This window comes from Lissotriton vulgaris, chromosome 7 (genome assembly GCF_964263255.1).
Source record: "Lissotriton vulgaris chromosome 7, aLisVul1.2, whole genome shotgun sequence".
NCBI classification, from domain to species: Eukaryota; Metazoa; Chordata; class Amphibia; order Caudata; family Salamandridae; genus Lissotriton; species Lissotriton vulgaris.
Genome location: NC_141695.1, coordinates 554,113,336 through 554,128,387, shown reverse-complemented (window position 1 = coordinate 554,128,387; position 15,052 = coordinate 554,113,336). Strand labels below are relative to the sequence as shown.

The window sequence follows — 15,052 nt, the reverse complement described above, 5'->3', positions numbered from 1 at the left end:
ATACTCTTGATTGATTGATTGATCCCACATCTCTATTCTCTAAGCCACTCTACTCCACCTGTATTGCTGACCCTCCTTCTCTTTAGGACAAACTTGTTGATATCAATCATGACCTGCAACTAGTTAAAGCTGATCACTAGAATCGTATAGCCACACCCTCTAAGCTACAGAAGCTTTGGTACTTGAACCTTATCCTTTGGATTGATAGAACCCCTCAGAATAATCTTTATTACCCTCCCAGTTGGTCGAACAACTCCAGCAATAGGACATTGAGCATTAAGAACTCACCTTGTTTGCATTGGAGATCTAGACCTCATCTTAATCCCTCCTCTAGACCCCAGGCCGAAATTCACATCCTCCTTCTTTCACACTCCACTATACATATGGACCATCTACTCTTGCTGGTCTCTACCCTAACTATTCCCTCAAAGCGCTCAGAGAGTCTAGTATCCACCACAGAACCATGAACAAGTGCAATTTAATGCAAGTCCCTATAACATACCAAGAGTCATTAGTAACCAAATTTCATATTAAGTCATCTTGACCGCCTACTACCAACAGAAACGTGGCTCAATGATACCACCTCCTCCATGCTAGACATTTTAGTTCCACCCAACAATGACATCGTCAGACTCTATAGAGCTTGAAAAATTGGGGGTGGGTTAGCTTGCATCTACCGCTCCACATTCACTGTGAAACTTGCACAAACTGCCCCACTCCCTTCATTTGAATACCTATGTTTTCAAATATGGAACAATGACAAGTCTCTGTGCAAATTATCTACCACCCCGCCAGGAAATTACCTATCTTTCATCGAACAAATGATGGAGACTATGTCCTTTAATGCTGGCCAAAACACCAACCAGATCTTATTTATTGATTGATTTATTTTATTTATAGAGCGCACTGTTACCCAGAGTTGTCCTGGCGCTAATGAAATGCTCCCAAAGGGTATGAGTCGAACGAGATTACTGTGTGAATAGCCAAGTCTTGATGCCTTTCCTAAAAGTCATAAGATCCGTGGTGTTTCTCAGGGCAAAAGGGCAAGGCGTTCCAGGCCTTTGTGGCCCTTAGCACAAAACCCTTACCCCCCCATTGTGCTTTCCTCATGCTCGGAACTCTGACCAGACACGAGCTCGATAAACATAGCTGTCTGCGGGGGTTGTGCCAAAGAAAATAATCTTTCAGACATGCCGGTCCAATTGCTTGGAGGGCCTTAAAGACCAGACACAAGGCCTTAAAAGCAATCCGCAACCAGTGTAATTTTGTGAGTTGACACGACACAGGGGCGTACTTTGGAATGCCAGTCAGGAGTCTGGCTGCTGCATTTTGCAGGACCAGCATCTTGTTAAGAAGTCCCTGTTGGGCATTCAGCAACAAGCTATTGTAGTAATCCAGCCCGGGTAGGACCAGGGCTGTAACCACTGTCTTTTTACTGCTTTCTGGGAGAAAAGGAAGTATCTTCCGCAACATTTTCAGATGAAAATAAATTGATAGATCTTCCTTGGAAATTTTAACATTCACTGGAAGGTCCCTAAAGACCCTATACCGAGCACCTTCAAAGCCTTCCTTTCAGACCTCAACCGTACCCAGTCATGTAATGCCCCAACACACAATAAAGGTTCTACTCTTGATCTAATCATAGCCAAGCACAACGTGGTTCAGTTGGATTCCATAACCCCTTGTGATTGGTTAGATCGCTATCAAATCTCCTTCCTCATCTTGGTAAAGGTGATAATTAGACAGGTACAACCGCCCAAGCCCACGCAATAGACCAGAGACTTGAGAAATATCAATTTAACAGACTTTACTTCTGTCAGCAACATCATCCTACCCCCTCCCACCAGCATGCTGAATGTGAATGATCTCACCGAACATTACGTGCAACTCATGTCAGCCATACTAGATACCACTGCTCCGAAGTTGCTAAAAAGAATACACAGTAGACATTCCAAATCCTGGTTCAACAGCACCCTAGCAAAGAAAGACTCAACTTAAGGCTTGCTGAGTGATCTTCTAGAAGCTCTCCCTCCCTAGCTCAATTCAAGCAGTTGAGGTTGACCAGGAGCTCCTACAATAAACAGATTGGTAGTTCAAAAGCAGATTACTGCAGGCCACAACTTGACAATGTCAAAAACAGAACCAAAAAACTATTTGGAATCATCAAGCAGCAAACAAGCCTCAAAGTTAACCACCAGTGAGCTGATCATTATTTACTGTCTATTTCACTGAAAAGACTAGGAAATTTGAATCAGAACAGCTACTCGCTTTCCAGCGTCTTCCAGACCAGTTACAGCCTAGGCTCCCTCAGTGCAGCATCTGATGAGACCCCTTCTTGCGGATAACACTGCAAAAGACAGTGGCACATGTAATGCCTTCAAACTCCCTAATGAAGTTGATATACTTAAAACAATAACATCAATTAAACCCTTCAACCACTTCAATGATCTTTTGCCTGCCAAGCTCATCAAAGAACTCAGATCCTCCACACTCCCGCTTTGGACTAAGATCATTAACGCTTCTCTCTCTCTCAAGGCATGCTTTTGGTATGCCTAAAAATAGGCCAAGTGACCCCTATCCCAAATAAACCCAATGAGGACCAGTCCGACCTCAACCAGTTCCATCAAATTACCATCATCCCGACTGGCAAAGCTACTTGAGAAATGCGTATAGCTGCAACTCTGCCATCACATTTAGCAGTTTCAGCTCCTTGACCAATACCAGTCTGGGTTCAGAACTGGGGACAGTAGTGAAATAGCTCTCACCCACACTGTAGATGACTCCTTGAGACAGCTTGATCAAAACAAATCATGCCTGCTTATACTTCTTGATCTCTCCTCTGCGTTCGATACAGTTAAACATGACAATGTGCTTGACTTGCTGGAAAGAAGGATGGGGCTGTCTTGTCCTGTCTTAAACTGGTCTGCCTCTTTCCTTCACAACAGAGTTTACAGAATCAAAGTTAATCAAGCCCTCTCTGACACTGCTCCGGTTTCTATAAGAGTTTCACAAGGATTCATGCTTTCAAACTGGGTATTTAACTTGTTCAAGGAACCTCTCACTGAAATTCTGAAGCAATAAAGCATTCAGTACCACAAGTATGCAGTTGACATATAACTGCATTCAATAAAGTTAAATCTGTTCTGTTGAACAGGCTCCTTTTTTAGTAACAACCGATTACTCGTAACTCAGTACCATGTTACTTAGGATGTTAACTATCATGTGGTCACCTCCGGATTCTTACTCTAGTACGCCAAGTGTTCTATTGTATCTATAGTGCTGTTTTGCATATTGCATTTCTCCATGTGTTACTTGTATAATATTGTGTGCAGTGCTCGGATAACCCTTCTTACATTTCTGCCTGTATGTGTAACTTGTGCACGGTTTTGTACAGGGCTCTGATACCCGAATGGGTCATGTTCGCACTGTATAAAACTCTTCAAATAAATAAAATAATAGTGTTGGACTCTGCCCTTTTTGGCAGGTTCACTCCTGAACTTTTTTTGCCTTAAGCTCTGACATGGTGGTATTGGTTTTAGGCTTCTGGGCAATTTAACACTATGGCCCAATGTAAACTGCGTGCTCTCTCTGAGTGCGTGTGGCGAGTTTGGCCTGCCCTCCCATTGGAATGCATGGGGGATATGTGTGTCCATGGTAATTCCTGGTATGAGAGGAGTGCAGGGTCGAGTTTAGCATGTATGAACTCGTGAGCATAAATGCTGCACAATGGTGTGCGCAGATTTATGGTGACTGGTGGAGAAATGCCACTTTTAGAAGTTGGCAATTCTGTGTGCTATGTGTCTGCCTGCCTGATGTGAATTGCATGTCTGGCTTGTGGTTGACCGGAGCTGAGTGGTGTGGGTGGCTCCAGGAGGGGCAGGGTGAGTCAGCTAGGCTGAATGGGACACCTGGGCTGAGAGTAGTGGGAGGAGAAATCCCCTGACTCTGAATAGGACTGTGCCCAGGCTGTAAAATGCTGGCCCGGCCCCCTGTGGTGTCTTATCACTCAGCCCCCACCTGACAAAGGGGAGAGGAGCTGGGCAAAACAAAGTGCTCCAAATCCCCCCTAAACCAGTCCTGACTGGTATCCCCAAGCCCGGTGCTGTGACACAAAGGGAAAGGCTGATATAAATATATGGGCTGTGACCCCATGAAATGGTTTACTTTGTGTCCCTGTACTCGTGGGGGCTTGCTGCTGCTGGGGCCCACGAGGAACCGCCACAAGCTCTTGCCTCCCTGCTGGAAGGCCCTGTGTGCTGGCCTCCCTGGGCCCGCCATGCCCCTGACACCTTAAGGACCTGGAAGACCTTTTTCTTCCAAAAGAAGAGCACGTGAGCCTGGCAGCGCTGCGCTGCAGAGAGAGAGAGCGAGGGAATCCCCCGGTGTAGGGATTCCCCCAGCGATGCTGGAAATGGTGGGTGTCCACCCTGCATTCTTATGGAGCTTTGCAGGTGCCCACCCCACTTATATCTTTATTTACAAAGCGGGAGCCCACGATTCACTGCTGCGTCCCGAGTGAATTATGGCTGCCGACCCAGAAGCCAAGCAAAGTTCGCCTCCCTCTGGGCGGGGCCGGCGGCAGGACTGGAAGTTGTGCCCGTGATGGTGCTGTGTTCCTGTGGGCAGATGGGAGCCCCGGTGTGCACAGAGGGAGAACGGGAGCCTACCCTGCCTCCCGGAGCACCAAAGAGAAGTCCCAGGAGGGGACCCGGGTGAAGTGCAGGCGGAAGGGAGAACCGTCCAGTGCCTCGCGGCTCGAGAGCGAAGTCCCGAGTCCCAGGAGGGGGCCCTCATGAAGTCCGAGAGAGTCCGCAGAGTGAAGAAGGCTGGATTCCGCTTCCCGGGCGATGGGGGAGAGGATCGGAGTGCCGGTCCTATGCCCCGTGTGCCACAGAGAGGAGCCCGGTGCAAGAGTGAAGGTCCTGATCCTGAGCCCCGGTGAGTAGGGGCTTGGCCTTAGTGTGATGGTGCCTTTCGAGGCACAGGGCCGGTGCTTGGGGGTGAGCTGAGCGGCCCCGCATGGCAGTGGGCCTCTCCAACGAGGTCCGTGCTTTTGCCTGCGTTGGGAAGAGTCCTTTACATTTGCCCTGCTTGACAGTAGGCAACTGCAACAATTGGGGCATGTTATTTTGAGAGCCCCAGTGAGGCCCAAGAGGGCACGGTTGTGCCAGGGCCTACTATTGAGTCACAGCTGCGCCGCACCCGCGCGGGCAGCTGCACCGTTTGTCATAATTGATTCAGGAGTGCCTGAGGGGGACAGAAGTGGCACAGAGGTGCCGGGCCCACGTTGAGATTCACAGCTGCCCAGTAAGTAGTGGGCAGCTACTACGTTTAGGTTTGCGTAGTGGCGCACTTTGGATTCAGCTGCTAGGCAGCAGCCCTGACATTCTGGAAACAGAGCGTTTGAGCACCTTTTGAGAATGCCAGTTGGCCAGGGGGTCCCTGATTTACCTTATATTAGGAAATGTGATGCTTTAATATGATTCATGCCGCTAAATGTGTTTAGGGATTAGATTATGCGCATAATGTGTCTATGTGTCAGGTTATTGTCTAATGCGTTTAGACTTATGAGGTTACTGCATAATATGTTTATGCTTTTAAGTTTGGCGCAGAATGTAATTCGCACCTAATGTGATACTGTGCATAATGTGGTTTATGTTACAGGCTGATGCTGAGTACAGTGGTTACCAGTGATTACTGGTTGTACATTTATGAAATGTTTTATTTTTACTAAGTTCACTCTGTGATGGTTCTGACAGTGGTCCAGTGGGCCCTGTCAGGTGTATATAATCCCTTGTAGATATGACCTGGTACCAGGTGGCACCATGTATTTTATGTGAGTACTATTCTAATGTGTTATGAGAATACAAAGGCTATTTTTGATATGTGGGGTTCCTTTTGTGGTGTTCCTTGGATGTTGTAGCTGTGTACGTGCACAAATGCTTTACACATGGCCTCCGGGATAAGCCTGACTGCTCGTGCTAAGCTACCAGGGGGTGAGCAGGGGTTATCTTTGGCGTGTACCTCCCTTGCCCTTACTAGTGGTGACTAGAGTGGTGGTCTCTGGTTGGCTAAGGCTTGTGCCAAAGCAAGGCAGAGATCTCTTTTCTAACAAATAGCAAACCAGTGCTGGAGTTTCTCAACTAGATCTATTCTCAATCACAGCGTGTTCGGGGTGTGAAAGAAGCTGCTACAGGCTGATTTTCGCTTCAGTCCCTGATGTCTTCTCTGACTTAGACTAATTGACGCAAACCAGCATGATCTCTTGCGTGATAGTGCTAGTGTGTGGTCCCTCTCTCAATATGGTTTAACACCTGAGTTTTTATAATATCTAATCACCGATTTTATGGTATTTTATGAAAACAAAAGCTGGACTTGTAGTCACTAAAGTAATAACATGACTAAGCAATCAATGACACAAATGTGTTATTTCGATTATCAAATTACGTATAGGTGACCAGCATTATGAAACAAGAAAAATTTCATCTTAGACAGTAGGCAGGCATGATGCAAATATTTATATGTATGTCTTTAAAACTTCACACTTTCTATGCAAGAGATAGTCTGAAAATAGTCTTAGAATAAAACAAAATGATGGAAATATAAAAGCTGAAATGCGAATTGTCAGACTGCTAAAAGTTTCAGTGCTTTATACTTAGTAGATGTTGTTTCATTTCCTTGTGTTATTGTGGCTTTGATTGAGTATTTTCTGGCCTGTTTTTACCTAATTAGGCTTCCCAGGTCCACTAAATGTTTTAGATGGGGGTTTTGACAGTGAAGCCGTTGCGTGATCTGCTGCTTACATTGTATTTTGAGTGTGCTTTGGGTCTGCCCCTTTCAAGCCATTGACTTTCCTCAGCCAACCCTTTGCTGCCATTGACTTCAAATGTTTCAATAATGACATGGCTCAGTCCAATGGAGTATTTATCTGTCGCTTAAGGCTATTGCTCATTTAGGTGTATCCTTTTGCCTTCACTGGAATGGCTGGATTGAAGTGCATGAAAGACTAGTTTACAGTTAAAGCCCTCTCTTCTCTCCTGCTAACTTCCTATTGTGTGTCTCATTCTAATCATTAGGCTTTCTGGACCTACTTTCATCCATCTTGAGGTCTGAGGAAGCTTTCAGATGGCCAGCAGTTATTGGCTAAGGAAACTCTTCCACGATGCGCACATTTGCTGCTACTCGATGTCCTTTAGCTGTATTGTATTGTATAAGAGCTTTTTTGTAGCGTCTGTAAACCCTGGAAAAATTCCAAGGTGCTTTCAGTCGAGCGAGTAAGAGTCCACTCATCCTGCCTGATTGTTAGAGTAAGAGCTTAACCAATGTGAGGGTATTTGTTTTGGGTTTGAGATTAAAATGGATGCTTGAACTTGTAGGCGTTCTCGAGAATGGAGTGAAGTGAAGAGGTGTAAAAGATGCAGTTGTAATTTGTTTACAGAAAACGTTTTTATTGTTTTTTTAATATCGCTAAATGTTAATGTACATAGAGTTCCCCATCTAGAGGGCAGAGTGATTGCACTTCTTGAACTGTCTCCTTTTTCAGTTGGACGAATTTCACAAGTTGGCTAGCGCCAAAATTTTCCTGAGCGACTGCCTGGCCTGCGACAGCTGTGTAACCTGGCAGGAGAGCACCAAGATAGCCCAGCAGAACCAGAAGGAACTGTTTCGAATTCTCAACCTCAATAAGGTGTGTTCTTCTGTTTATTGGAATTGGAACCTTTGTCAGTATTGTATTTCTGTGCTATGGGAGTGGTGTTGTGTACCTGTGATGAGTTCTTTGTTTGCCATTATATCATTTTTTGTGTGTATTCAAATTTGCAGTGGATAATTTCACTCACTTTTTAAGTAATCCTGAGACCGGCACATTCACCCACTCACTCTTTCCCTTCATTTGCACACCCTAGATGTCATTTCTTGTCATGATTTTTATCTTCTTTTGGCTCATTTTAGCAGTGCCATTTTCAAAAACGTTAGGCCTTTGTACGGTCTACTAGAAGAAGGTGTCTGTAACATTTATACTACGCCTGTCTAAGTGGTTCAGGTTCCAACCGTCACACAGGTGCTTCCTTGGAGAATCTAAGAGATAGAAAGAAGAAGAGGAGTGCCACACTGGTAATTTCAGTGGACTGGTTGAATCTCCAAAAAGGTGTGGATCGAGCCTTTCCTCTATTTGATGCTCCTTTTGATGAAAGTCACTCATTAGTTGTGTTTTTTTCTAAAACAAAATCACTTATGCATTTGATTGTGTTTTTTTCTGTGCAAATTAGGCCTGAGGTGCTTAGGTGAACAATGATGGATTCAACCCAGATCTGTGACTGGGGATGAGTGTCTGAAAAGTTTCAGTGCTCCGTCCATCTTCTCTTTGTGTTTGCTTTATTCGCCCTAAGTGGGCTGGGTATGTCCAGATGTTGGTCAATACCTCACTTTGCCACTGGATTCAAGCTAGCCTTGCTGATGAGGGGGTCCCAAGGTGCTTCTTTCCGGTTCAGGGAAGACCTGGCTTGGCAGTTCGGGCTGGACTGTTCCCATGACGCACAGAGTCAAGACTGATTTGCATATAGCTGGGTCTGAACTGAGGTGGCGAAGTGAGCAACAGAACGATGATAGATTCAACCCAGATATGTGACGCTGGGTAGTGTCTGAAAAGTTTCAGCGCTCCTTCCATCATCTCCTTGTGTTTGCCATGACTTTCTTCAAACACATTTTTGTGACAAAATGCCCCATATTTCAGTGGCCACCCCCTATTTTCGCAGAATTTTATTGCTGAATTTTTAAGTGTTTGAAAAGTGTGGCTCTGCTGTTTAGTGTATTCGCTGGGACCAAAAAACTTCTAAAAAATGACTAATTACTGGTTGATTTATTTAAATCTCTGACTAGGCCATAGTATATGCTGCAGAAACGACACCCTGGGTATTGAAAGTTAAACGTCGCCAATGGACTGCAGCACATTTTGTGTCCTCCTCTAGTCTGATGATGAAAACATGCCTTCAGGCCTGCCATTGTAGTCTGACTGCTGCAGTTTTAATCTGTGGCCTGACCTAACAAAAAAACCCTTTTGACATTGGAAAAACTTTCCTTTTAAATATTTATGGGCCCAGGGGTAGTCCTCAAGGCAGGGTGCATAGTGTTTACAAGTGGTACATGTAGAAATTTCCAAGCTGTTTTAGCCGGGGAAGACTTTGGCTTTCCTTTGAGGAAAGATAAGAGTACAAATTAAAATATTAATCCTGAACCAGGTAAAATAATAATTTAACCACTCTTTGTAAAATGTATTAACCCCTTCACTGCGGCGGCTATTCCGCCACAGTGCTAAGGCGGCGGCCGCATGCTGGTGACGGAACCGCTCCGTCACCAGCCTCGGTTGAGCTGTGCTCATGACGGAGCGGTTCTGTCATCGCCCGCCCCGCTCAATGGAACGTCCAGCGCATGCGCGGAATTCGCGCCGCGCAGGCGTTCCGAGCGGGCCATGACGGAACCGCACCGTCATCAGCACAGCGCACCCGCAGCTGATGACGGAGCGGTTCCGTTATCAGCATCGAACCGGTTAAAAGGCCAATACAATGATGTTGTATTTTTAAAACCTATTTAGGAAATGTAATATGTAGGTTGTTACCCTTTCCCTGCCTGGAGTTCCTGGAGGCTAATTTATAGTAGCTCTCCAGCATCTGTCAATCAAGTGCTTGACCTTAATAAGGCATAAAAACTGCTTCAATAGGAATTATGGTGACCTGGGCGTGGGTAGATGTTTTCGTCCCCTTGCAGGAAGACCAGCTGGGGTGGGCCCAGAAATGTAATTAACTTCATAGAGGCCTGCTCTGTCACAATCAGACGTCGTGTCACACACAGAAAGGTCCAGCTTTTGGCCCCACAGTCAAGCTGGCACCAAACTCTGTGGCAAGAAAGCTACATGAAGAACCAGTTTTGAGTAACCAAGGAGGAAGAGACTGTTGGTTACTGTGGCCTCTCCTCTGGGTGGGCACACAGGCTCTAGGCAAGAGAAGAAGGGTTTCCCAATCTTGAATTGTGGTACTAAGGTGCCCTGTTGGATTGTTTTTTGGTAGGACAACCATTGACTGATGCAAATATGTGTCGGGTTGTCTCAGAGAACGTTTACCCCATCAGTTAGGGAAGAGTCAGGAGTCTCCCTACCTTCTTATTGGTGTCAGGCATAAATGTGGCACCCCAAGGCACCATTTTCAGGACACTAGCTGGACCTATTGGTGAACGGAAGGACTGCACCTGTTGTTTGAAACCTGTGAGGAGATCTGAAATGCTGGACCTGCTACCACTTGTACCTACAAAGAAGTGGCCTCCAAGGTCAGTTGGCTCTCAATTCTGTGTGTCTCTCTTGTCCTCCATTTTGTGTGGCTAAATGAACACAACATGTTGCCTTTTTCCTGAAGTGCCTTGCTGAACAGTAGCAACTGAACCCTAGACGTTACCCTTCCATTGCCTCAGCCTGATACCCTAAGAGTCTCGAAGTGCCTTCCCTGGGGTCCATAGAAGTGTACTAATGTGGTTGTTTGGCCATCAGAAAAAGTTTTAAAACTTTTCTTCCAGCACTCCAGAATTTCACCTTTGTCCCGCTCAAAGGTCTCACACCTCTGAAAACACAATTAAGCCCTATTCTGCTTTGGGACTTAAATATTTTTCAGTGAGAAATCTCCAGAACTCCAGTGGTACCAACCACCTTATGGTATCTGGCCTTAAGTCCCACAGCTGGAGCTACAGTTTTCAGCAGTGACCCTCTCAGGTAGGACTTTTGTCTGAAAAAGTGACAAATTCCTTTCTTTCTGCATTGGGACTTGGGATAAATGTCAGGTTTTTTTCCTTCAGAAAAGTGACAAAGGGTCTGATTTTGGTCTTGGAAGAAGGGCTACTCCTTCACAACGGTGACGGATATCTCGCCTGCTGACATATATATCCCATAGGATATATATATTTAGGCGCCGGGAAACCCTTCTTGGGTAGCTGTTGCGCCCTATAAATTGATAAAATATATAATAATATATATATAGGATATAATGGAAAGTATATGTTCGAGGCATGTGGGCTGCTGAATTCATATCTGTGCATAGATCGCCGCCTAGTGTTGGGTCCGGATGATCGCACATTGTTGTCCTGGCAGAGTCTTCGAAGTATCACAAGATAGGTGGCTCCTCCCCTGGACTACAGTGCGCAAGGGCATCGACTCCATCCCCAGATTGTTTTTTTCCGCCATTGGGTTCGGATGCATATTGGTTCACTCAAGTTCAAAATCGATATAAAACTTTCTTTTGGCCAAAAGGCCTTTAGTTTATCGTCGGTATTGTCTTGCGATCGGTGCCCAGTTCTGTTCCAGCTCAGTTCCCGAGCCGGACATCCAGAGAAGCCACAGGGCTTTTCGGCACTGAAGGCCCGGTCGACGCCAGAGGACTTATCGACGAACCATCATGGAACGGAGCCCGTTCAAAAGATGTCCCGTGTGCAACTAGAAATATCCTCACATCGACGTCTACCCGGTGTGCAACAAGTGCCTGTCACCGGATCACGATGAAGCCAGCTGTATGGCTGTTCTCGTTTCCGATCCAAGAAGACGATTCAACTTCAGCGCGCAAGGAAGCCCAGCAGACGGCACCTGACCCGGTGAACATCTTCGATGCCGAGGATGATGAGGGAGCAGAGCGGGAGGTTCGAGAGAACCGGTCTGATCCCGCATCGGAGATCGACTCCAGCTACGACGCTGATATTGAGATGGTCGATGCTGAAGACGTCATCGACGAGGTAAGAGACGACGATGGGGCCTTTGGGGCCATGGAAGATAGCTCAAGCGAGGAGCTAGGCCCACAAACTGATACTGGGGCCAAGACACTTCATAAGGCTCAGGTCGAGGGATCGCCACATGGCCTTACCCAAGATCTTCCACTGGGTTCTACAGCCCCGCCTTCGGGCCCGGCTTCGGACACTTCTAAAAGCCGCAAGTTGCCAAATCGAAACCGAAAGAGAAAGCTTCGGTGTCTACGCAACCCAAAGCACTAGAGGCGAAATCGAAACCGAAAGTGCGTATTGCTTTGGTCGGCTCGAAATCCTCTGAATTATCGGCACCGACGAAGAATAAAGGTGTTATCGACCCGAAGAGGCTGCTAAAGGGCGTCGAGCCAAAGACTGGCACACCGAAAGCATCTGTCAAGGACGCCAACCCGAAAAAATCGGCGCCGAAGACCGTCGACACCGACAAAGGACTCGGAGCTCAGAAGGTTCTCGATCCTGCGTGTTGACCGGACAAGGCTAAAAGTGTTACAACCCTCGAGTCCACGCCTGGCGGTGGCTCAAAGGACTCCGTCGAGCCAACGCAGCTGTCCGCCTCCTTCTCGAAGCAGGTGGCGGACTTGCTGAAGCGCATTAAGGAGAAGGCTTCGGCTGTCGGACCAAAGGATACTCCACCTCCAATGCCGGCCGGTAAACCTCAAAAGACGTCGGCGCTCATCCACTTCACGCTGCCGCCGAAAGTGGTACCGAAGGCCTTCGTCCCTAAGATGGCCGTCAAAGCGCCCAAGAAGGTGTCCACGGGGCCGAAGCCCACAACTGTGGTACCGGCCACAAAGCATCGACAACCCTCGCTTGAAGATCAACAGGAACAATTCATCGATGCCGACACAGGCAGACTTTCTATTTATCAACGAAAGATCGCCTCGGAACAGCCTATGGAGTTGTATAGAATCCCATTGAAAAAGAAGAAGGATTCTATCGCAACACCCGTTCTTGTGAAACCTATATCTCCACGTGGCCAAGATGTTTCGCCCACTTATTCGGATGTGGAAACAGGGAAAGGTGACGATGAGGAGTACAACTATCCTTTGGACACTGATCCAGAAGATCATAATGAACCCTGGGCAGATGCTGCTGACCCAGGGGATCCACACACTGTCCCAGACACTCAGGTGTATGCTGTAAAAACATTGCCTACTGAGGATTCAGCGGCGTTTAATGCACTTCTTGAAAGGGCAGCCGAAAATCATGATGTCCAGCTCCATGCTGACCCTATTGAAGTGGATTTTCTGTTTGACACCTTTTCCACCTCAGAGAGGACTGTCAAGACTCTGCCTATGCTGAAGGGTGTCTTGAAACATGCTGCAGAGATATTTAATGAGCCTACAAGGGCCAGGGTGATAAACCCCAGAATTGAAAAAAAGTACAAACCGGCGCCTGGGGACCCTACCTACATTAAGGGACAGTTGCCGTTGGACTCTCTGGTTGTTTCTAATGCCCGGAAGAGGGCTAACTCACAAACAACGGGTGATGCTCCTCCCCCTGATAAAGAATCTAAGGTGCTAGAGGCATCGGGGAAAAGGGTGGCAGCTCAAGCGGCCAATATCTGGCGCATTTCAAACACTCAGGCACTCTTAGCCAGGTATGACAGGGCCCATTACGACTCACTGGAGACCCTGTTACAACACTTGCCAGATGAATATAAGGAGGCAGCAGAGATGATCATACAGGAAGGGAAGCTCATATCAAATGCTTCTATCAAATGTGCACTGGACGCAGCAGACACCGCGGCCAGAGCCGTTAACACAAAGGTCATGTTGAGACGACATGCCTGGCTCAGAATGTCCGGTTTCAAGCCAGAGATACAGACCACCATTCTAAATCAGCCAGTAAACCCTGATCATTTATTTGGCTCAGAGGTGGACACCACCTTGGAGAAAATCAAGAAGGACACTGAGACTGCAAAATCTATGGGGGCTCTCCAGTCGCAGCAGTTCAGGGGTGGTTCTTTTCGTCGCTCAAGCAATAGAGGTGTTTCCAGCGGCCAGCTGTCCCAGCAAACACAGTACAATAAAGGTGGCGCGCAAACCACATACACCAAACAATGTAGAGGTGGTTATCGTGGAAACAGCACCAAGGGCAGAGGTCGTGGAAACAACAGCTCCAGATCCTCCGCCACTAACAAACAGTGACGCCTTGTCACTGCCCCCCGACCACACAACACCGGTCGGGGGGAGACTCCAACAGTTCCTGCCGGTCTGGAAGTCCATCACCACAGACAGGTGGGTCACAAAGCTTATCCAGTACGGTTATTGTCTGGAGTTAACATCCACTCCACCCAACATACCCCTAAGACACCGTCCTATGTCCACAGAGCATTTGCACTTATTGCAGCAGGAGGTACTCGTCATGCTGCAAAAAGGAGCAATCAAGCTCGTGCCTGTGGAAGAAAGAGGCACAGGAGTGTACTCACTGTACTTCTTGATCCCAAAAAAGGACGGGTCCCTCAGACCCATACTGGACCTCAGACCCCTCAATCAGTACATTCTATCAGAACACTTTCAGATGCTAACGTTGCAGCAGGTTCTACCGTTGCTCAGTCAGGGAGATTTCCTTGCAACAATAGATCTGAAGGATGTATACTTTCATATTCCGTTACACCCGTCACACAGAAAATACCTCAGATTCACCATTCATAATCAGCATAACCAATTCAAGGTCCTTCCTTTCGGAGTAACTACGGCACCCAGCGTGTTTACAAAGTACCTGGCGACAGTGGCTGCACACCTACGGAGACAGAACATTCACGTCTACCCCTTTCTGGACGACTGGCTTATCCAGGCGAAGTCGGCCCAGCAGTGTGCCGCCCACATGTCCCACACCATTCACCTTCTTCACGATCTGGGTTTCTCACTGAATTACCCAAAGTCCCACCTTCAGCCCGCCCACATACGGCAGTATCTGGGTGCGACAATAGACACTCTGGCAGCCAAAGCACAGCTAAAATCAGTGAGGATCAGCAGCATTCAATCGCTGATACAGAAATTCAGACCTCAACACTCGCTTCAGGCACGGCTGTTCATGCAGTTGTTAGGCATGATGGCCTCCTGCATCTTCATAGTCCCGCACTCGAGACTACATATGCGTCCGCTTCAGGAGTGCTTAGCACGTCAGAGGAATCAGGCTCACGGACAGTTGAAAGACCTAGTGTTGGTAACCGGTCGTGCATACAACTCTCTGCATTGGTGGAATCCACAAAACCTTTGCAAGGGACGACCGTTCCAGGAGCCTGTGCCACAGATCA

General features: G+C 47.2%; 1 protein-coding gene across 4 annotated transcripts in view; it reads left to right on the top strand.

Annotated features, from left to right (window-relative positions):
• NARF (nuclear prelamin A recognition factor) overlaps positions 1-15,052 on the top strand; it is a 398,106-nt gene that overhangs the window by 217,626 nt on the left and 165,428 nt on the right. For all 4 annotated transcript variants that reach the window (XM_086930648.1, XM_086930650.1, XM_086930651.1 and 1 more), the window contains one exon: positions 7,544-7,687. In XM_086930648.1, coding sequence (XP_086786774.1) covers positions 7,544-7,687 — 144 coding nt within the window. The remainder of the gene's footprint in view (positions 1-7,543; positions 7,688-15,052) is intronic.